Source organism: Lagenorhynchus albirostris, chromosome 6, assembly GCF_949774975.1.
Source record: "Lagenorhynchus albirostris chromosome 6, mLagAlb1.1, whole genome shotgun sequence".
In the NCBI taxonomy this organism is placed as follows: Eukaryota; Metazoa; Chordata; class Mammalia; order Artiodactyla; family Delphinidae; genus Lagenorhynchus; species Lagenorhynchus albirostris.
The window spans coordinates 88,806,942-88,830,685 of record NC_083100.1 but is presented as its reverse complement, the minus strand read 5'-3'; the positions used below and the strand labels follow the sequence as shown (position 1 = coordinate 88,830,685).

General features: G+C 34.3%; 1 protein-coding gene across 1 annotated transcript in view; it reads right to left on the bottom strand.

Moving 5' to 3' along the window:
* LRP1B (LDL receptor related protein 1B) overlaps positions 1-23,744 on the bottom strand; it is a 1,442,028-nt gene that overhangs the window by 462,969 nt on the left and 955,315 nt on the right. The window contains exons 36-41 of the mRNA XM_060151186.1: positions 23,031-23,165; positions 22,326-22,455; positions 6,687-6,813; positions 6,404-6,555; positions 5,987-6,111; positions 4,357-4,728 (exon numbers count right to left, since the gene is read on the bottom strand). Coding sequence (XP_060007169.1) covers positions 4,357-4,728; positions 5,987-6,111; positions 6,404-6,555; positions 6,687-6,813; positions 22,326-22,455; positions 23,031-23,165 — 1,041 coding nt within the window. The remainder of the gene's footprint in view (positions 1-4,356; positions 4,729-5,986; positions 6,112-6,403; positions 6,556-6,686; positions 6,814-22,325; positions 22,456-23,030; positions 23,166-23,744) is intronic.

Sequence of the window (23,744 nt, the reverse complement as noted above, 5' to 3'; positions counted from 1 at the left end):
CAATAGCCAAATTCATCGAGAAAGAAAATAGATGAAAGATTACCAGAGAATACAGGGAGGGGGAATTGGGAGTAATTGCTTAAACAGGGTTTCTGTTTAAAGAGAGAAAACTGATTTGGAAGGACTTCCCTGTGGCACAGTGGTTAAGAATCCACCTGCCAATGCAGGGTACACGGGTTTGAGCCCTGGTCTGGGAAGATCCCACATGCTGCAGAGCGACTAAGCCCATGTGCCACAACTTCTGAGCCTGCACTCTAGAGCCTGTGAGCCACAACTACTGAAGCCCACATGCCTAGAGTCCATGCTCCACAACAAGAGAAGCCACTGCAATGAGAAGCCCATGCACCACAATGAAGAGTAGCCCCCACTTGCTGCAACTAGAGAAAGCCTATGTGCAGCAACGAAGACCCAAGGCAGCCAATAAATAAATAGATTTATTTTAAAAGTTTTGGAAATAGATGGTGATGGCTGCACAATATTGTGAATGTAATTGATGTCACTGAATTGTACAATTAAAAGTTGAAATGGCAAATGTTTTATATATTTTTACCTAATTTTAAAAATTAATAATGTAATTATTAATAATGTAATATACTAATAATGTAGCATACCCAAAATTATTGAACAGTACACTTTTAATGAATGAGTTGTATGGTATGTATATTATATCTCAATGAAACTTTTTCTTTAATACTTCTTATCTTGGCAGACCAAATCCTTCAATATTGGACTTCTCTCTAGGACTCGATAGCCTCATCTCACACCATTCATGCCATGAAACCCATGTTCTAATCATGCCAAATGATGTGTCACTCCTTGTCTACCCTTTGCTTTTTCATGTCTTTATACTTAAAATTTTCTGAGCCTTTAGCCTAGAAGAGTAGTTTGTAATCTTTTTTGTTCTGAGGACTTTTACAGTCTTAAAAAGTATTGAAGACTCCAGCAAAATTTTTGTGTATGTGAGTTACGTCTATAGCTATTGTGTTAGAAATTTAAACTAAAAACTTTGTTTTGATATGTATTAATATATTTTAAAAAACAAAAATGAATTGACTGCATATTAATATAAATAACATCTAAAAAATAGCTGTATTTTTTTAAAATGAGAAGACAGCATTGTTTTATCATTTTATAAATTTGTTTACTCTCTGGATTACTAGAAGACAACTGGATTCTCACATCTACTACGTCCAATCTGTTGTGTTCTTTTAGTTGAAATTTGTGAAGAAAATCCAGCTTCACACAGCAGTGAAGTTGGAAAAGGAAGGAGGGTTTTAACAGCCTTTTCAGATAATTCTGGATATGATTTTATACTACAACAACACAAATGGTAGTTACTTAAAGGTTAGCTTCCGTGTGGAATCAGAAACTATAGTGATGAACTTTTCCTATTCTATTACATTAAAATTCATTGGTCTATCTTATACTCTGAATGGATCATTTACCCAGGCATGATTTTATCATGTCATTTGGAAAATATTGGTCCCCTGAGTTATGCATATCCTCCAAATGCTGACAATTTCAGCATGCAATACCCCCCCCCACTCCAAATCACTAGTAATATCACTACACATCTCATCAGAAGTATGGGAAGCTATCAAGCTAACTATGGTGGATACAAGTCTTGAAAATTTTAATTTTTACTTGAAATCTTGATTTTTATTTGCAATAAATAATGTAGGTCATTTTCCTTGGAGTGACAGACTCATTGCATTTAGTCTGCCATACACCCAGGTTTGAATAACCATAGTTTGTTCCTCATTCTTTTAAGTAAAAAATGATATTCCTTAAAAAAAGCATAAACTCAAATAATGACAGAAATACGTGGTATCCTTCAGGCAACTATACTTCAGAATGCATCAGAGTTCCTTATATGTATTTTATAATATCACACAGCATATTAAAGAGATGTGTATTGAAGGATTAATATTTAATAAAATTATTTTACTTTTTCTTCAAGGACATTCTTAAGTGAAACTGGCTCTTTTCTTTTTTTTTCCTGCTATTAAGTGGCAGTGAAAAATGCAATGACTACTAGTACTGTTTGGTACCACTGTATTGATTAGTGCTAAGGTACCAGCAATTTAGCCACAATGGCTTTTGCACCATTGGTGCAAATGTCAACACAGTGGAAAGGCAAATAAATATCTAGTATTATTATGAAAATAATTTTGATCTCTTATTATGAAAATAATTTTGAACATGTATTAGGAGACCCTAGGAACCAAATTTGGGGACCATTGGTCTAAAATTCATCCTTCTCCACCGGGCTCAACAGGCAGACTCCTATTGATCCCTTACATTTCCTCAACTCATCTCAGTGGCATCCTCTGCGCTTCCTCAGAAAGATTATTTATTCTCTAGGCCTTTAGTATATTATAGATTCTAGTGAATTTCAATGTCTGTTTACTCATAGTTTTCTTCTTAAACTATGGCTTCTAAAGGTCTATGGACTCATATTCATCTTTATGCCCAGGGTACCTGACAAAGAATCTGGAGCACAGAAAATGAATAAGTTAGTTAATAGATTACAGATGCAACATAAGCACTTCCAACTCTGAATTGTGTCAGTCTAGGAAAATGGAGGGAGGACCAGAGAGAATTATAATGTAAACTTCATAGGGATATACCCAAAGAATCAGTAAGTCTTGAATATGTCTCAAGTCTATGATCAGTACAGTTATAGTTGCATCTTCATATATATACACACACACAGGGAAGCCAAAATGGCATGTGCTGGAATATACAAATTGTTATGAAATTATCAACAAGTATAGTAACCTAGAGAATAAAGAAACAAGAATGTGTATTTGTATATGCTTGAAAGTACACACCTGAACTGATTTGGAAAGGCTGTCAGGTTTGAATAGGCAAAAGGGATTGTGAGGATATTAAATACTGAAAGAACAAAATAAACTGTGACAGGCTTAGCATGGGATGGTAATGTACAATAGGGAGTTTGATGTGTTTTTCACATGAGTAAGCATATGAATAGATGCTGGATCTCACTAGTTATCAGGTAAATGTATATTAATATGTTGACTTTTTTAACATATTAGTCATAAGCTAATAATTATAAAATCATTGTCAAAAGTGTGGGAAAATGGATCTTTTTATAAACAGTTAATGAAAACATAAATTGATATGGTCTTTTTGGAGAAATGTGACCAGTTCTAAAAAAAAATAAAACAATGATTTTGCAGTTCTATTTCTAGGATTCTATGCTAAAGAAATATTCACATGTGTGAAAAAACATATTTATGTGCACAAATGTTCACTGTGACATTGTAGGTAGTGATAAGACACCAAAAACAACCTAAATGATTGTCAGTGAGAAAATGGTTAAGTAAATTAGTTTACTCTTAGTATAGGATAGATGCAGGCTTTCAAAAGAATAAGATAGAGCCTTATCTTAAATAGCCTTAAAAGCTTTTTAAGATATATTGTAAGTGAAAAAAAGCAGGTGAATATTGTATCATTACATTTTTGTAATTACAAATGATACACATACTGCAAGAAAATTCTGGAGGCATGACAGCTGTCACTTACGAGTAAGTAAATGGAATTGATGTTGCAGGGATGAGGCAGAAACTTCAGTTAAAAATCCGTATTACTTGAACATTTTATAATTTATGTATTATTTTGCAATTTAAAAAGTAATGAAAAAGATTGACCTCAGTATAGTGAAATTGGAAAAGTGAGGAATATATGGAAATCACATAGAGATAGAGAAGAGAGAGATGCTGAATGAGGAATATGAAGATTGTCCCTGTAAAAGTTGGATGACAGGAAAGAAGTTTCTCTAAATTATAATGTATAGATAATTCACACAATATTATGTTTGAGTCCTGTAAAATATTAAAAGTATTGTCCTGTAGACTATTAAAATATTTTAAAAATATTAGATTATTTAATAACATTTTCTCATCAAGACTGTCATATATATGCACACAAAAAATCTGATACTTGAGAAAATAAAATTCACTGAATATAATTAGGTAGATATTCTTAAAGATATAATTTCACCCACTGGAAGAAAATAAAATTAGTAAGTTTTATACTGAAAAATTATTTTCCATGAATTTAATACACTTATTAATAAGAAACATTATAAAGGAATATACTGAGTGTTCCATGATTAGAAGCTAATAATCATAATATTCACACTGTACATGCTAGCAGTTAATTACTTCTTTGACTTTTGGGGGTTTGGATGTTATAGTTTCACTCATTCTTGAATATAAACTCTAGGAAAATATAATTGCTACATGCAACTACCACTCTAATTTCTCTACTACTCCAAATGATACTCATTTCCACCAAACTGTTTGTTTAAAAATAAATTGTTGTACTTACTTTCAACAATTACTTGTCTGTCTTCCCAGTTATCTTTAATAAGCTGTATATTTCCAAAGTGTGCATCGCTGTAGAAGATTCGGTTGGTACCTTTTCTTCTTTGATTATAGTCAAAAGCCAAAGCTATGACATTCTTGAAATAATGTGGATTTTCATATGGCCTTATTGGTGAATTTAAATTGGTTTCATCAGAAAGATGTATACTTTTTAATATTGTTCTCCCTGAATACAGCAAATAGCCTTCATGCCTTAAGCAAGTAACTCCATCCTCTGCCAAATATCCATGGGCACAAGCACAAGTTCTCTGGGAATTTCCTCGATAAAGACAGAGTTGCTGACATCCCCCATTGTCCTTGGCACAAACATTGGTCCCTAGGGAGAAAAAGAAGGTACACACACGTATGTCTGTGTTTTTTCTTTTGTTTTCCAGATAGTTTTTTCTTAGAAAAATATTAAAAATTTAATGTTGAATATTCTGGGTTATTTTATGCTTAACTTTTAGACTGGTCAGTATAAATCCAAACACTTTAGAGTACTGCTATTTTTAATCACTTCAGTTTAAAACCTGGGATTTTTTTTATTTCAAAGATCACATTCTTCTGCTCCCCTGACCATCCAAAGAGAAGCATAAAAAGTCTCCCTTAATCAGCCAGTTAAGTGCATAACCCTTTTGAAACTTGATACTGAGATTACAATAGGTTGTATATATTGTAATCTTTGGTACAAGTAACTGATTCACTCAAAACATGAACTGCATTCATCAAAAGAAATAGGCAGTATCTTAAACTTGGTGTCTATGAAGTATATAAGATATCGAAGAAATTTATGGCTCTAATGTGCCTACCTTCCTAAGTATATTGGGCGTAAGTTTTTCACTCCAGTTTTGAGTGAAGATATAACATGATATTAAGATTTCTGCATCAGACTAATTCTCCTCTATGAATCCATCATCCTCTCCAAAATTATTATACCTTCCTTTGATGTCAAGAAAATTAATTACAATTTACTCTAATGGACATTTAAAATGAACATTATCTTAATGGAAGTGATATTAAAAAAAATCCAAATCATGTCATATCAGTTTCAAAACACATATTTTAAAGAAATGATGACTCTGGACTTGTTTCACACTAATAGCAACCTTCTGGAGCCATCATCACTTTATGTATTAAAATATAATCTGACATGAAAACAACCTTTCGGCCCAAGTAATGTGGCATATTAGTTCTAAATAAAGTGTGTGACTATTAAAAAATATATATATATAATCAAAAAAACATTTTGGCTGCTTTTTTCTAATATCCTAATTGTGCTTTGTATACTTCATTGAACATGTATATTTATCAAGTGTTTCTATATTACTTAGTCTAAACCTATACTGAAGCCATACCAGGTATATAACATGTCCATATACATGCACTGTCCTAGGCAAAACTATCCATGAACTATTATATATTTATTTCATTAGGCTACTATATGATTTTTGTAGGAAATTAGATGTAAAAAAATAGGGTCTTGAGGTTTTGGACTCATATAAGAATTAATCCCTAACTTAAGTTTGATAAATAAATGTCAAAAAAATAAGAGAAAGAAATAACATAAAATGTATTTATCATACAAGAGTGCTGACCTTTCTCTCTTACTCGGTTAAAGATTTTAACCTCCTTCAGGTTGACTCCAAGACCCGTTCTCATGGTTACGGTTTCTGTGGCATCATTCTTGTGGCCCCTTCTGATGGACCCGTTGGCATGTGCTCTGCCAAGAAATTGAACATACGTGGTCAACAATCTTTAATCCAAATCAAGCCAGTTATTTAAGCTGAAGGTAACAGATGGCCCAGCAGAAGGGAAAGAAACCAACATTAGTCTGTGACATTGAAAGGGTTGAGCCTGGACTAGCAAGAGTGACTGCCTCTTCTGTGGAAATTACATGGTTTTGTGAGATCTTTTCTGTGACCTTGCTAAGGAATGGCTAATCCTACAAGGGTAAAGCAATTGGCACTAAAATAACATTTTGAGACTCAAATACTTATGAAAAAATAAATTACCTGTCAGACCAGTAGATGTACGCCCCAAAGACTGCAACTGAAAACATATCCACATTGCTCCCTGACAGCACCATCTCACGATTCCCGCCAGTCTCAAGGTCAATTCTTTCTATCTTGTCTATACGAGCATCACACCAATACAATTTATTTTCCTAAGGTTGATTGAAAAGTAATATTACAAGCTGTTTTTGATTGTTTTATAAAGAAAATAAGAGAACACTAAAAGTAGACTAATGCAAGTTCGCAGTTAATGCACTTTCAATACTTAAGAAATCCAACAGACCTCATAGTCAATGGAGATGCCATTTGGCCATGCTATTCCCATGCTTACGAGGACAACCTTCTCTGAGCCATCTAAACGAGCCTTTCCAATGGATGGCATCTGTCCCCACTCAGTCCAGAACAAGTAGCTGAAATTAAATTGTAGATAAATGCAGATAAACACAAAACTGTGTAGTATTAATAACAACAGCAATGCCATTCATACTAACAGAAAATAATACCATTTTAAAATCAATATATGTGTGTATTGTTTACAATAAAATAATTTTTATTATAAAAAAAATTTAACCATTCATAGAAATCACAGGGAAGAATTTCCAAAATACCTTTTGTACATGCTGCTCCCTATCTGAAATGCTTTTTTTCAATCTACTTGCTTAATTCCTTCTGTTTTTTTACTATATCAAACATTTCCCTCAAGAAGCCTTCTGTGTTCTGATTATTGCAGCATATACTCTGCTTCATAGCATGAATTAGAGTGGCAAATTTACACTTGTGTTTCTTTACAAAGTTACTTTTTATTAATATTTTTTGCTCCCATTAGACTTTAAGCTCAGTGAGAACAGTGATCTTTTTTCTTATTCACGATTATACCTACAGCACTAGGTAATTTATGAATGTATACATGAATGCATTATAACTTTCAGTTCTGTCCACTTAGATTGCTAAATGGCTATTCAACTTTGAATTTTATAAATCATCTTGTGAAACCATCTTAAAACATGAATTTATACAAAGCAGACATTCTTATTTTAGTAATCTTTTAACGTCATGTGGAAGGACTGTGGAAGAAAATAAAATATAAAAGAAAGAAAATCCCCAGTATGCTGAAATATAACATGTCAAAAAATGAAATGTTAAAAAAGAAGGTACATAATCCATGTTTCTTTCACCTATTCATTCAATAAATATAGTATTTATATTACAGTACAGAAATTCATGCTTTCAGATAAATCAGATCTATTCTTTTGAAGTTATGCCCAGTGAAGTTTTATTCAGCTGTCAGATAACAGCAATGACTGACTAAAGTTTAGAAAAATATGGCAATCATTGATTCAGTCAGGTAAAAATGAGTGTGTATTCTGTGCATATTTGAATACATATATAACAGCAATCATACACAAGAAGAGAAAGTGAGACTGCATATAGGAAAAGCAAAGAAGACCTACATTCATATTTTGTATTATTTATCCATGAAAAATGATAAACTACATAAAATATGTATTTCCTTTATGCATATTGTTTTGATTTATTTTAAAAGTCGATTTTTTTCCCCCTGAAAATACTGTACAAAATAAATGCATTGGACTTTTACACCCAGACAAATATGAGGTGTGGCTGGAATCCCAAGTATATTAATCCTGAAGAAACTTTCATTCATATTTATAAGCTCTATAAATCAAAAAGGGAAAACTCTGTAGCAAGAAATCCAACTAGGGCTTCCCTGGTGGCGCAGTGGTTGAGAGTCCGCCTGCCGATGCAGGGGACACGGGTTCGTGCCCCGGTCCGGGAAGATCCCACATGCCGCGGAGCGGCTGGGCCCGTGAGCCATGGCCGCAGAGCCTGCACGTCCGGAGCCTGTGCTCAGCAAAGGGAGAGGCCACAACAGTGAGAGGCCCGCGTACCGCAAAAAAAAAAAAAGAAATCCAACTAATATTCGTTAGATCTAGGTGGAAGCAGGCATGGAAATATCTATATTTCTATTAAAATTATGATTTTTAAATCTTTAAGGGACATTGCATTAAAAAATTATTAAAAATAAAAACACTATTTTAACTGAGAGGTAAAATGTTGCTTCATTTAACTTTTCAAGGAGAAATTTTAGCATTACTAATGACACTAAAATGACAAGTCAGTCATTTGTTAAGATGACAGGGATGTTACACTGTGAAGGAGGCATTTTGGGAGCCAAGACAGATCTGCGCTTATTTATTCAATCTGATTCTTGTCATCTACTTTTAATACACTCCAGAGTTCAAATATGGAAGGCAATGGGTATAATATACTTTTTATTTAATAGTAATCTTTCAAATGTACTAAATAACTAATAAAAATATTATACCGAGTGAGGAGGTCAAATCACCCATTTAACATATTTAATTCTCACAACTTTGGAAATTGCAGTTCAGGAAGTTAATGATCCACAGTCACATGGCTGATGGGGGGGGAACTGCACTCAGGCTTTACTAACCCAGGGCTATATCTTCTTCTCTACGCCGTCTCACCAAATAGAAATATAATACAACAATATAACAATCTTAAATCAAGTGATATTTTCCCCTAAGTATAAGGAATATAACAAAGATCTCCATACTTGAAAAACAAAACAAAACATGAAAAAAGTCTTAGTATTAAAAACAAGTCTCTTTTTTCCCCTAGTAGTTCCTATTTTTTTGAAATTTGCAGTACTTCTAGGCAGGAGGCTTAGATGAATGGCAACAAAATTAGGAATAAAAAAATATTCAAAATAAAACTATCTTGAGTACAGATTTTACTCAAATTTTCAGCAGTAATTTGACACACTGTCACAATATGTAAAGCCAAAGCTGACTGCAAGCATCACTTTTATGGCTAAAATATTTATCAACTTAATACAACTAAAATATTCTACACTTGCCAAAATTAAGCAACATTTTATGATGGTCAGGCAAAGAATAATTTATTTTCTCCCTAAACTGAAATTGAAAGTAAAGAATTGAATAGAATTAGCACCTTGAGAACCTTTGGGAATTACAAACCAAATACAGAGAAAGAATACTCTCTAACTTATAAAACTGCAGCAAGAAACTTATGAATAATTTGAGTGTAATTTACATAGATGTGCTTGGGATATCTTTAATGAACATAGATTCTTCATATATAAACGTGATCTTCAGCAATGGGAAGAAATGAAAATTTTTTCACTGGTTTTTGAGACTCCATGGAAATTAACATTCAGTGATAGCATTTCAAATAGATGTTGTCCCCATTTAAGTTCAAATTTTGCTGTAGTGGAGTGTTTGTTGTATGATATAGCCAAGAAAATTGCCTTTAGAGTATTAGCTTGGTTAATCTAGCCCTGAAAATACTTTCCAAGGCTATCCCAGATCCAGAAATTTTCAAAATTGTCAAAATCAAATGCTGTATTGTATGATCGACATTTCTCTGGATAATAGTTTGTTCTACACTGAAAATTCCCTTATTTACAGAAGCTTATAGTTACAGAATTTAAAAACAGAACATTTAAAAAAGACATTCAAAAGTGGTTTGAAGGATTATAGAAATACTATCAGAAATCATCATAACACAAATATCCCTTATTGTCTTAATTAGACACAGAAGTTCTTGGCAGGAACATGTGCAAAGAATATATATCACAAACTAACTTCCAATTAATTACTGACATTTGGTTAATAGGTAGAAGACTCCATTTGGTAGTGTTGGAGTTTCCAAAGGCCTAGCATACACTTAGTGGTCCCCAAAAGTTTTTAAACTTACCATATGACAACTGTACTGATGTCAGAATTAGTTTACACACAGGTGCTCTTATAAAGGAAAACAAATGTTTTTATGTCACAATTAGATTCAAGCTGAAAAATATACTTTCAATGTATTATAAATGTCCTTGAATAATTTCAAATAAATATTTTTGGGGAAATAAGGCCAACATGAAAGCTAAGCTCCAAAGTTGGTGGGGAAAGAGTAAAGGAGTAGGGGCAAGAAAAAGAAGAACGAACGTGTCTAAATTGTTAAAGAAACAGTATTAAATATGATTCTTATATTTTAAATATATGAACCATAGTGAAAAGCCACTAATTTGAATCAATCATTTTCTTTTAATTTAAGGTTTTTTTGACTGATAAACTGTTTCTCTGGAGCATAGATCTGGGTTGCAGTTTTTACGATAAATTTGCTATTTCTTCCTATTCCTATCCTTTACCTAAGAGAGTATGAAATAGATACTTATCAGATATGCTAGAGAAAACCTGAAATAACCAAAAATTGCCATGCTGGCACAAAAATGAAGATCACATAATTCTCTTATGTAGGCAGTTGCCTTGGTTGAAAAGAGAATCAAGAATGGCATTGTGGCCTCTGTGAGAGTGGAGGTCAACAGTGTGTTAGTTTATCTGTAAAAATAAGAAAAACAAAAAACAGAAGCCCTGTAGGCTTTTATATATATTATACACATATAATATATATTTTATATATAAGGAATAGTAGCTTAGCAGTTTCACTAGAATCACTTAAAACACATATTAATTGAATACCTTGTAGGCCAACGTGTCAATGTCTCCATCTTCAGGCTAAAGCACAGGGAAAATAATATAGTACTGTCAAAGTCTGAATACATTTCATGAATATGTGAATTGACATCCTTCATCGCCTATGAGGAATACAGTGTATTCCTCTATTCCTGTGAGGGCTTCTTCACATTTCCTTTTTCTTCATTTCTGTGCAGTTTTTGTTTTGAGAAAGTATTACATGCCAATCCCAAATCACTTTTCAAGCCCTGAATTGCTTAGAGGCTCCTGCAATATAAAAAGAACTCAACCACAGATAGCAGAACACTCTGCTAAAAGGAAGAGAGTCTAGAGACAGTAGAACCTTGAATACTACTTTCTAATTTGTTTTTGACAGTGGTTCGGTGGATGATTCTCAAATGTATACTTTCATTGCAGTCATGCACTCATTCAACAAATATTAATTAGGTACCTATTAAGTGCTAGGAACTGATAATATGAAATGAATTGGACTTAGTGACCCTTATGAAGGTCACTGTTTAATGGCAGAGGCAGATGGGTAAGTAAAGAATTACCTGAGAAAAATGCTACCAGCAATGCTTAAAACTTGCTAGTTGTAAGTCTCTATACGACATGAAAGTAGGGGCTTCAACACTGAAACTGTGGAAGTGCTGTGGTGAGAGAAGTTATTATTCCTACAAACAACTTCGGAAATAAACCTTTCCTTTGAAGCAAAATAAACATACAGGCCATCTGCGTTGTTCTCTCCTTACGTTTAAGCTTAAAAAATATTTTTAAGTTATCGTTTGTTCTTCAGGCCTTGTTCTGGTTTTTGTTATTCTTTAGTTTTACATTAGATTCCTTCTTGACTCATTACTTTCCAATATGAATTAATTATATAAAACAATCATTATGTGTGTACCCAGCCAACACTGGAGAAGTATGGAGAAAGAGGCTTTAGAAAGAAAAATTTCTTTGGCATCTGTAATTCCATAGCATGTTAGACTTATCACCCCATATTATGTTTTTAATTCCTTATTTTATGTATCTATTTACAGCCTGCCTCCTTGCCCATCCTTTCAATAAATATGTACATAAACATATACATTTATGTGTACATATATGATATTCGTTTGCTACTTACATGGTTTAACAATGGTTTTCCTGAGTGGTCCATCTTTTATTCACTTTTGGTATTTTCAGTATATAATATTTGATGTTTCCTTATAATCTATGAATTTTCCTATGAAATATTTAACACTGAGATGCCTAGGGCCTAGACTCGTAGTGCTCATGAGTTGATTTGGAATTCTTAAAATATTATACAGAAAATTTTAATTTGTTTCATGAACCCCAAACCATCTTATATAGCAGTCATATGCAACCTATTCTGGATATCCCATGTCAAAACACACTGAGGAGATTTCTATAGGCAAATAGAGAAAGGAATATCTTAAACTCCTCTTTTTACCCTTTACCACATTTTTATTGGTCAGATCCCTTAAGAAATTAGGAAAAGGTCCTACAGTTTTGTGTGGCTATCGCTGGTCTCCATTCGACATAGCTTTGGTGGTCTGGGCCAGGGGCTCCCTCTTACAATGGGAAGTGGCATGACCTTTCTGGGATCACTTTCTCCTCCACCAGCTCAGAGCTGCAATGATAACCCAGGGCATTTTGATAATTTCTAGTCCTTCTTTTCTCATTTTAGCGGGAGAGGTAAGGTCCAAGATTTATGTTTAGAGGTTAAGAAATGAGAATAAAGCATATTGGAAAAAAGTAGGTGAGACCTAACTATCTTTGAAAGAAGAGACTTTTTTGGAAAATTCCTAGTGAAAAATAGTATCGCACTTTTCTTTCATTTGTCCTTATAATTTGTATGCCTCAGAGACTTGTAGAAAAAGGTGGCTGTGATTTGGGGAATAATTGTGGTATTTCTGAATTACTTGACCATCATGGTATATTAATATTATAAACTATCACCCTGATTCTACCACTATTTCTATTGCAAAATTTAATTCCTTCTTTTTTATATGTTACCTCGTCTTCAGATGTAAAATACATTGATACTTTAGGAGATGGTGTTAAACTATGCTATACTTTTGCTATCTCAACAGATGTTAAACTGTCATTCAAGACCTTCTGTATATTACTGGGCATATTCCAAAAGCATATATGTATATATAGTCAATGAAAGACCATTTAACAATATGTACTTTTTGAACACCAAAATATCATGTAAAGCTGAATCTGTGCCATGGAAAGAAACACTTTTCAGAAAGTTATTTATGGTTGTAGAGATATAAAGCTAAATTAAGAGAGGCAATGTAGATTCTACTGCCTAACAAGAAAAAAAAAAAATCACAGAGTATTTGTGTTTCACTTAGAGATCATACATCATGGGAGGTTAACCAACTTTTTCGGTATCATACTGTGACTTTCTATGCATCTTTTTTTTTATTGTAGGTAGAAAATGACTTTTTAGCATAAAGAGAATTATTACATTTTAAGTTTTTTAAAGAGAGTGAGGCCTTACCAAAAAAAATAAAGAAGTCAACGGAGGGGAGAAACTGAATTTTCAAGCTGAACTAAATTCATATACACTTTCTGTTTTGCATATGGCTACATTTTAAAAGACCTCAAGTCTCCATTGCTCAAAAACAGGCTTCATGCCCACTTTTCAAGGCACATTTATATCTTGGATTCAGCTAATTTACTCCATTATGGTTCACCTTTTCTCTTGGCAATACACCTGCCATGTTTTAACATCAAACAGAATATTAAAATGCTGTACTTTATTCCTGTGATATGAATTTTGACACTTAAATGTCTATGTAATATTACCTGGAAATCAGTGTTTGATTTCCAGGTGAAAGTTATTCAAATTTTTACATAGAGTGGTCATTTATAAGTCCTTCTCCCCCGACCCCGAAGTCATCAGTAAACATGTAGATAAGGTATTAGAAGACACATATCACTAATGTTTCCAAGCAGTAATAAACATTTCCTGAAAATAAACCTAATATTTGAAAAGGCATATCAATTCTTAACTATGAATCCTGAAAAATATCTATCCATGTGACAATTAATATCGAAGAAAAGTTTTTAAGAAGTGAAGACAGAGAGAAACAATATTTAAAATATTGTTATGCATGTCAAAGATTTCTTGTTCTGTGGGATGAAATGTAAATCTTGTTTGGGGGGCTCAAAATTAATAAATCAAAAGTGCTTACTGAGATCCTCCGGCTAAGTCAGTGCTGAGCTCAGAGTCACAATGGAGAGAAATGGAAAACCTAAGAGACAGCTGGAGACAAGGAATGACAGGATTTACAGACAGATGGAAATAGGTGATGAAAACCTATGGAAAGTCTGAAGTAAGTTTCAATCTCGTCAGGACGAAAGAACCATGATAACACAAAAAGAGACGCCATGGTTAGGAAAGAAAGTCAGTAGATGAAAACTAGGAGGACATGGTAAGTTTCAGTGACAGTTGGATGTTCAAATAAATCATTTCTAAAGGAAATTGTAAATATAATTAAAGGAATGAAGATGAAATATTGGATGTAATGTAGTGATTAATGTCAGAAACATGAAAATATGTTTAAAAGATAAATATAGCAAGAGAGAAAATAGCATACGGAGCTTTAAGTGAGGAGAAAGATGCTCAGAAGAGAAATACAATGCTCAGAGGAAATACATGGAAGGGGTCAGAGAGAACAAGAAAACTCAGAGTTAAAGAAGGTAACAGAAAAAATAAACCCTTGAGTAGATAAATGATGGAGAAATGTCAAGGAGAAGGCAAGGGGTGTGAAAAAAAATTGGAAAAACAAAATCTGGATTTGGCTGTGGATAAATTTAGAAATTCCTGGAAAGAACTAAAGCTGAAAATTCATTTCAGCAGTTAAGTGAGGAGACATTTACTTCTATTCTAAGAAGTTGAGAAGTAAACGTGCGGAGAGAAATAAGACAGTATTTTTCTTTTCAAATAAGAGGGATCTGACCCTATTTGAAAGCAAAGGGAAAGGCTTCATTGAAAGTAATAAGTTAAAGATGATCGAACAGAAAAGAACGGTTACTGCAATGAGATGCCTGAGGAAATGGATGCCATCGTGTCCAGAATAAAAGCGAAGTAGATTTAAGTAAGAAAAAACAAAACTTTCTCTGAGGTTATATGCACTTATTTCAAAGCATTCACATTATGAATTTGTAGATTCCATTTTCCCTTACCATCACATAGTCACTCTATTACAATTAACCACCAAATCCATTTAACTGCTTTACTAATCTCTGACAAGTTTGCCATCTTCTCCCTTCTAGCAGACATACTCAGGGACTTTATGGCTCATGTTGTTGATCCTATGAACATCCCAGCTCCTGGTTCCTCATCTTATCTGTTCCAGGGACCTTCGTCTCTCTTTTGCCTCTGCCTTACATTACTCTGATCTCCCGTTTTTGGTTTCCCTCCATTTCATCACTAATTTCTAGACCTCAACTCCTGATTAGCAACCCATAGTTATTCCCTTACAATTGCCAGTTTTGAATCTGTCACCACCTGCTCCTCGTTTAGCCCATTTTTTCCCCATTATTTTGCTACTGCTAAGTTGCTGAGCACTATTACTCAAGGTCATATAAATACCCCATTAGATTCTAGAAACCCATTCCAGCTGGACTCATGTTGCTTGGAATCCTTTTATTCATATTATACTTTATTCATATTCTATTCACCACAATAGTTTCACCAAAATTTACTTATTCATTTAAAGCTGCTAACTCTACTCATATCATCTATGAGTTTCTTCAATTTTACTAATTTTAACCGCTAAAATATATTCTATTGCTATACTCTATCTCTTTCACTTCATCTCCAAAAAGAGAAGAAGAGAACTTTCCCTAATTTAATCCTCCCATTTAAATTTACCTCATTTAATCTTCCCAATAACCAAAAAGGATATAAGCGTTTGAGATCAAGATACTTCAAAAGATCCCAAACGTAGGAAATGTCCAAGCTGGACTTCCAAACCATAGTGGACACTGTTGGTGCTGCACTTAGACATCCTCAGATCTTGTTTCCTATTTCTGTGTACTCCAGTGCCCAGCTCCTGTGTCCTTTTGTTTTTAGTAGCTCACACATCCAACTTTCTTCAGAGGACAGCTACTAGAATCTCTTCTTTCACAAGTAGTGCTGAGAGCCAGAAATCTTGGGAGTGTATGTCTCCCCAGGATTTTTGCCCTTATCCAGTGAATAACTGGGTGGGAGTTCAAAGTCAAGCTCCCTTGCTAAGTGAGGTTTACCCTCCAAAGCTTTAAAAGGCATGTCTGAGGTCTGGACTTTGCTCACAGTGGAACCTTTGCTTGGCCCCTTTCCTATCTGGCTTCTTCTGACTTGAATTCTCATTACAGGATCTGGTTTTTTAGAGATACCTATTTTTTTAAAACAATTTAATTAATTAATTAATTTATTTATTTTTGGCTGTGTTGGGTCTTTGTTGCTGTGCGCAGGCTTTCTCTAGTGCAGCGAGCAGGGGCTACTCTTCGTTGTGGTGTGCGGGCGTCTCACTGTGGTGGCTTCTCTTGTTGCGGAGCACGGGCTCTAGGCACACGGGCTTCAGTAGTTGTGGCACGTGGGCTCAGCAGTTGTGGCTCGTGGACTCTAGAGTGCAGGCTCAGTAGCTGTGGTGCACAGGCTTAGCTGCTCCATGGCATGTGGGATCTTCCTGGACCAGGGATCAAACCCTTGTCCCCTGAATTGGCAGGCAGATTCTTAACCACTGCGCCACCAGGGAAGTCCCGAGATACCCGGGATGCAAATCTTATCTATCTGCTATCTGTCCTCCATTCTTCCTGTTCCATTCTACTGCTTCTTCCTTGACAAGGTTCCTCCTACACTCCTTGGAATCTGTCTCCTCTTTTTTTTTTTTTTTTTTTTTTTTTTGCGGTACGCGGGCCTCTCACTGTTGTGGCCTCTCCCGTTGCGGAGCACAGGCTCCGGACGTGCAGGCTCAGCGGCCATGGCTCACGGGCCCAGCTGCTCCGCGGCGTGTGGGATCTTCCCGGACCGGGGCACGAACCCGTGTCTCCTGCATCGGCAGGCAGACTCTCAACCACCGCACCACCAGGGAAGCCCTGTCTCCTCTTTACATGCATTTTCTTCCACCCCTCTGCCTATGAATATGTGCCCATACTCCCTGACCCCATACTAAGAAAAACTTTCTGCGTGCTCTACTACATTCTCAATAAACTTTCTATTTTTTCCTCTTTTCCTTCATTGTCAAAGTTTCTGTCACTGTAGTCTAAATATGCTGGCTCTACTTTCTAATTATCTTTCACTTATTAATTTTTTATATTTGGCTTCTGCTCTTGCCAGTTTCCTGAAATTCATAACAATTAAAAATGTCATCCTGATCATCAATTGCATGTTCTGTTTTCTGCTTTTATCTCTCCTAATCTCTTTCCTGCAGGCACATTCTTCTCCCCAAAACTCTTCCCTTGATTTCTATGGTACAGTGATTTCCGGAGGACTTGAAATGGCTTTTTTCCTCTTTCCTATTTCTTTTGCCTTATTGTTAATTTTCTTTTTTCTCCTCTTAATCATATTATCTCCTAACTGCAAACATTCTTCATTTTTGTCCTTAGACTTCTTTTTCCTTGGATAATTTCATCTACTACCATGATTTATTGAAGAGCCTGAACTCTGTTGGAATAAGTAGGAATAACTTTACACTTATCCGACTCCTGATTCTATTTATACTCTACTAAATATCTCTTCTCCAGAATTTGCCATCTCAGGAAGAATCCATGACCTCCAAGAGAATTCTATTTAAAAACAGAATGATATTGTTAAGATTCAGTCTCATGCAAAAAAGACTAGATCTTTCTAAATCCAAACTTAAATCTCATATGTATTTTAAAATCTTCTTCCCTCTTTCCAACTTTGATCTGACTCCTTGTGGCCTGAGGACTTGCCATGAAAAAGTCACACAGTTTTTCCATTTACTGCTCTTTTCTATTTATTTTAGTCTCCCACTTATTGCCTCTTACTCTCTCCATTTCTTGGTTTGAGGGCTGAGAAAGAACCTTCCCCCTCCTCCATAACACTCTCCCTTGGATAATAAAGAACCATTTCTAAGAATTCCTTAATTTAAAGACCACTACAACTTCAATAAACTCTCATTATACTTCTGATCTCTGCTTATGTGGTTTGGGGCCAGTGGGAAGGGTTAGGAGAGAGGGTCCAGGACCAGTTTATGTTTCACTTGGTAAACTGGGGATGGAGTTTTAAAACGTGGGGAATCCCATTGCCAATTTTATGGTCCCAACTTATCTTCGAGCTACATTACCTACTCTTCCCTACATGTACCTTACACACTTTTGTTCTTGGCAATGGCCTTTGCTTTGCCACTACCAATTTTTAAATTATTCTATTTCTTCTTCACATAAAATATTCCCACTCCATCTCAGAAACCTTTCTCCTTCAGGTTCCCTCAATAAAGACTCTCCTAATCACCACCACTGCTGCTACTACCCTCACTTGTACTATCTACTCTAATCATATGCTATCTCCTTTTTCTGAAATTTTAATGTAATTTTATAATAGCTGTATGAAAATTTTCACTTTAACATGAAATTTAGATATGAGATTTAAGCTTGAGTTATATCAATCTAGTGTTTTTATGCCCCCCAAATTAGTCTTACTTTACATTATGAGACTATTTTTTTAACTCAAGTTTTGTACTTGTTTAAACTAAAAGTTTAAACAGAAAACCTGTTGTGAACAGAAGCTACATCTTATTTATACCATCATACTTTACAGTGTCCACTTGTGTCTTTCACATAGCCAGTAGTCCTATTTTGTCAAGATGTACTGAATTAAAGGCTGAGGAGGAGAAGGAGATGTCCTTACATGACCTGGTTCCCAGTGCGTAGCACTCGAGGAGTGTTCATTGAATAAACTGACAAAAAAGTGAAGTACATGTGGGTTTCTTTGCCTGATGTCCTCAATCATCCTAGAGAGAAGTTAAGTATAGTTATATGCTAAGATGACAAAAGATACTTAAGAAGGTCTGGAATAACAACTTGAGGCCATAGACTAGGTTTTAATAGAATGCAAAAGAAAACTACAGAGCGACTAGTTAGCAGCAAGAGGCCTGTATTGAACTGCATGAATCGATAATAGGCCAGGCACAAGATGTTCTCTACAATAAAATGAAGTGTTGGACTTATTATAAATATGACGGGAAGAAATTCTTTATTCAAAACAAACCCATTTCCTACGTATCTATGATATTTCATAACATTCAAATTACATTTGTTCCTACCATCAGAATAATTATTCATAGTCCAGCAATTGATCCTTTTTTTTCCACTGAGGGAATAATGATTTATTGCTTAATTGTAAAGTACAAATGAAAAAGAGATTTAAAAAATATTATCACATTAGAAGACATTTTTATATTCAAATTTACAGGTATGATGTGGACACACTAAACTGAGTCATGTGTTTTGTTCTTGGAACTAAACAAAATTATACCTTCCCTCAACATTCTTAATATGTACTGGCAAGTGTCCATGGGCATGCAGTGGTGGGTAAGAGAATTTACGGGGGAAGTCAGACCCAACTCAAGAAGTTTTAAAAACTTTTCCTAATTTTCCCAGCATTTTCTCATTATTGTTTATTCTCTCATTATAGCTCTAATCTTTACATTTTTATTATAATTTTATGCTAAAACTGTTAAAACTATTTTCTTATATGCTTGATATTTTTGGTTATTAATTTCTGTAATGCTTAACACTATATATATGTGTGTACATATATGTAAACATGTTACATAACACACACACATAATATAGCATAATCTTTGGAGTTTAGAAAAACCTAACTCTCCCACATATCATGTTAATGATAGAGTAATATATTTTAAATTGCTGACTCAGTTTCCTTATCTGTTAAACGGAGGAAATAACACCACTCTACGTTTGTTGTATGCTTTTAAACAGAATGAAAGGGGACCCACTGGTGAGTTCTGAGCAAAGCACTAACAGCTACTTACATTTTGGAAGGATCATTAGGCCACTACATGAAGAATAGACTGTACGAATACCAAGGTAGAAGATGATAAACCACAATCCAGAAATGTTGGTAAGAATGACAACGACTCAGACTAGGGTGGTAGCAATGAAAATTGTGAGAAGTAGGTAAAGCATAAATGTGGATTGAAGCCAAAGGTAACAGAATTCCTGGTATACTGAACATAGGATATGTGAGAGAGATACCAAAGATGTCATATTGTCTCTTCAAAATTCATCTCAAATCATCCCTAGTACTAATAGAAATTCAGTTTGTTCAGATATTCAGAGTATACTATTTGGTCTGGGACCTTATCCTAGCCCAGGTGATGAAACATAACTTGTCTAAATATGTCAAGATAGTCTCTTCCCTTTGGCTATTGACTGATCTAAGGATGGGCATGTAACCCATTTCTGGCTAAGAAAAAAACAAAGGGATGAACACGAAGACCTTTCTCTTCCCAAATAAAACAATAGAGTCTAGCAAGAAAAAGGTTTTCTCCTATCCCCTTCTCTTTCCTTAGGTGTAAACATACTCTCTGAGGATATATCAAGTGTGCTCTAACAATGGGGCCTTAACATCAAGCATAAGACAAAATATAACCTAGTAAAGGTGGTAGTTGAAAAGGGAGAAAGAAAATCTATAGATTTAACACATTCCAGTTAAATTTTAATTTGCATCCAAGAGCAATCCTAACCAATGCAGCTTTTCAATTTTTATATTGTGATCTTAGTTTTAGCTTGAAGCATGACAAATTTGTTGGCATTCTTCTTCTCTCTTATATGAACCTTCTTTGTTTCCTCTTTCACTGTACTGATAGTATGACTTAATTTTATAGCATTTGTCAAGAAAGTGAAGACAGTAATGACACTGGAAAAAGCACATACAACATATAACAAATAGGAAAGCATGTAGATTTTCATGAGAGTTGATTTGATGTTTTACATAGATTGACTTCACCCTAAATCAGTGTTGCTTATACTTGTTTATCTAATACATCTTTGTGTGACCACCATGGCTTCACTTTTTTCCACTCCAAAAGACACAGGAGTTTTACTGACATAAAAGAAAAACATTTTAAAAAACCTCTAAAATAAAGTAATAATAGAAATTATTATTGCAAGAAACACAATAGTGAGGAATAATATAAAATTTTATAATAGGACTGCTTTTTTTTATTGTATCAGTCAACAACTTATTCCTTACCAACCACTGTACCAAGCTCTGAGGATAGAGAAATAAACCAAACACACATGGCTCTTCTCATCGAGTTTTTACGAAAGAATACAGACATTACCCAGTCCAGTGAAAAACAGTGCATAGTACGGTAAAGCAAATAAATATAAATAAGCAAATATAATTTATAAAAGTGAAAGTACTGGGTGCTTTGGTGTCATATAACAGAATGTCTGTTTGTAAAACCAGGAGAAGATAAATAAAATTTATCAAGGTGAAAGTAAGAAGGAGAACATTGCAGGTAAAGGGAAGAAGCTGTTCAAAGACTGAGAGTGGAAGAGAATAGGAAATATTTGAAAACATTTCAAAAGACTAAGAAGTCCAACAGAGACTGAGATAGCAAAGAGGCAGGAGCAGGAGTTTGAGGCTGAAAATTTACATAGGGCCTGATTAAGAAGAATCGTAACAGAAATTTTGGACTCTGGTGAGGTTAGAAGATCAATTGGGAACTTATTGCAGGGGTATCTGTGTCGCTCAAAAACAGATTTAATCAGGGTGGAGGTAGTGAAGATGGAGGGTGGTAGATTGATAATATCTGGAAGAAAAAAATCAGCAGAATTTGGTGTCAGCTTGAATTCATTTCAGTGTTAGATATGTACAGTTTGGGTGTCCAAATGGAAGAATGGTACTGTCAAGAAGACAGGTAGACATACTTATCTGAATCTCAAGAAGAAAAAGAAGGAAAAAAAAAAGTTTGGGATGAACATGTTGATATGGCAATTACAGATACATAAATGGAAATTGAAGCTTTAGAAATACTGGAGAACGAGTTTGGCTATCAAATGGTTCTTTCATTCATTCGGCAAATAATTGAGTACCTAATATGTAAACAGTTCTAGGGCAGAACTTTAAATTGATAATCTAGAAAAATGTTGGTGTATCATTTGGATTTACACACACATTAAAGAACGGCATAATAAATATGAACCTATCAAATATGTACTGAAATATACATGACAAAGTGAAAATAAACTTTTCCTTCTGCTTAGCTAAGGTAGTTTTGAGATTTGTTTCAGACATTATGACTAAAAATAAATATTAATATCAATTTCTGGATTTTTCTTTTAACGAAATTTAAGTCACTTAAAACCCCCAGAATATATGTAAACGTTAAATTTACCCTTTTTCTGGGTGCACAGCTATAGATCTTGGTTGATCCAAGCCTTGGGAAATAATTACATAACGAAAAGAGCCACTGAGTCTCGCAACTTCAATTAAGTTGAAACCATGATCCGTCCAATATATGTTACCTAGAAGAAATACAAACATGTTTATAATACAATTATGAGAAAAACTTATTTATTAATTCAGCGAAAATTAACTTTCTGAACATTCACATGACTATTAAGAAATCATTTACTTCCTAATTCTTTTTTAATATGTGCAGTTCCTAAGCAGAAAGCTATAAATAAATATGCAAATACTTCTTAATCTCACATGTCTGTGGTTTAAACCATATAGTGATACATTTATATGTTAAAAATAAATTGAAATTTCTCTCACCTGAGGAAGGGCTGTATTTTCATTTTCTACTAGCTTCAGGCAAAAGAGAACTTCTAACACTTTTGTTTACCAGCCCCGTGGGGCTCTCAGGAGATCTGGGCAAAGTTAATACTACATAATCTACTTCTACATAAAAACACTTATCCAAAGGCTCAAAAGCATTAGAAAGAGTGAAGCCAAAAGCAAAAGAGGCTATTTACCCCTGTGGCTAGAAGTACAAAAAAAAAACCTGTTATGAGTCAGAAACAGCATTTTTATGAAGCAGATTGAGCCACTAACAACATAGGTGTGAAACAAAAACAGAGAAAGCCATGGATGATACCAGCAATCCAGTCAATAGCTATCCCTTCCACTCTTCCCAAGCCGTTGGTGATGATATCTTCTTTCCAAGTCTGATCTCTTTTAGCTCGGCTAATTTTATTGAAGCCCATGTCTGTCCAGTAGATGGTATCATTTTCTATGGATAAAACAGAAAGAAAAAAACCATACACAAACACACTATAAAAGGGATCGATATATGTATTAGGAGCACATTGCATCAGCATTTTGGGGGTTATCAACCTGGGTGTGCTGGAGTTTAAGTGTTCTTCAGGAAAATTTACTAACAAAGATGGTAAGAAAGGTATTAAAACCACATGAGAGAACCTAGTCAAATGTTTTAAAGCATTTTTGAAATATATGTGGAAACAGTCTATCACATCCTTTTTATTTTCTCTTTATTTTCCTATTCATTTTAACTCAATAAATATTTATCCCCCATGAATTTGCAATCTTGATATCAAACCAAATTACTTTGGACTACAGTTTTTCTTTTAACATCTATTCTTATGTCTGAGTTCTCTACATATAAAGAGAATGCTACTGGGGATAATCAACAAAGTCTCAAAGTAGAGAGAGAATGGAAAGAAACATAAAGGCATTTAAAATATATCAAGGGTGTTTTATGTATAAGGTCATTCAAAATGTATAAAGCCTTAAAAATACCTTATCAACTAATTATTCCTTCCGAGGTACTAGTTTCCCAAATGTCAACTAC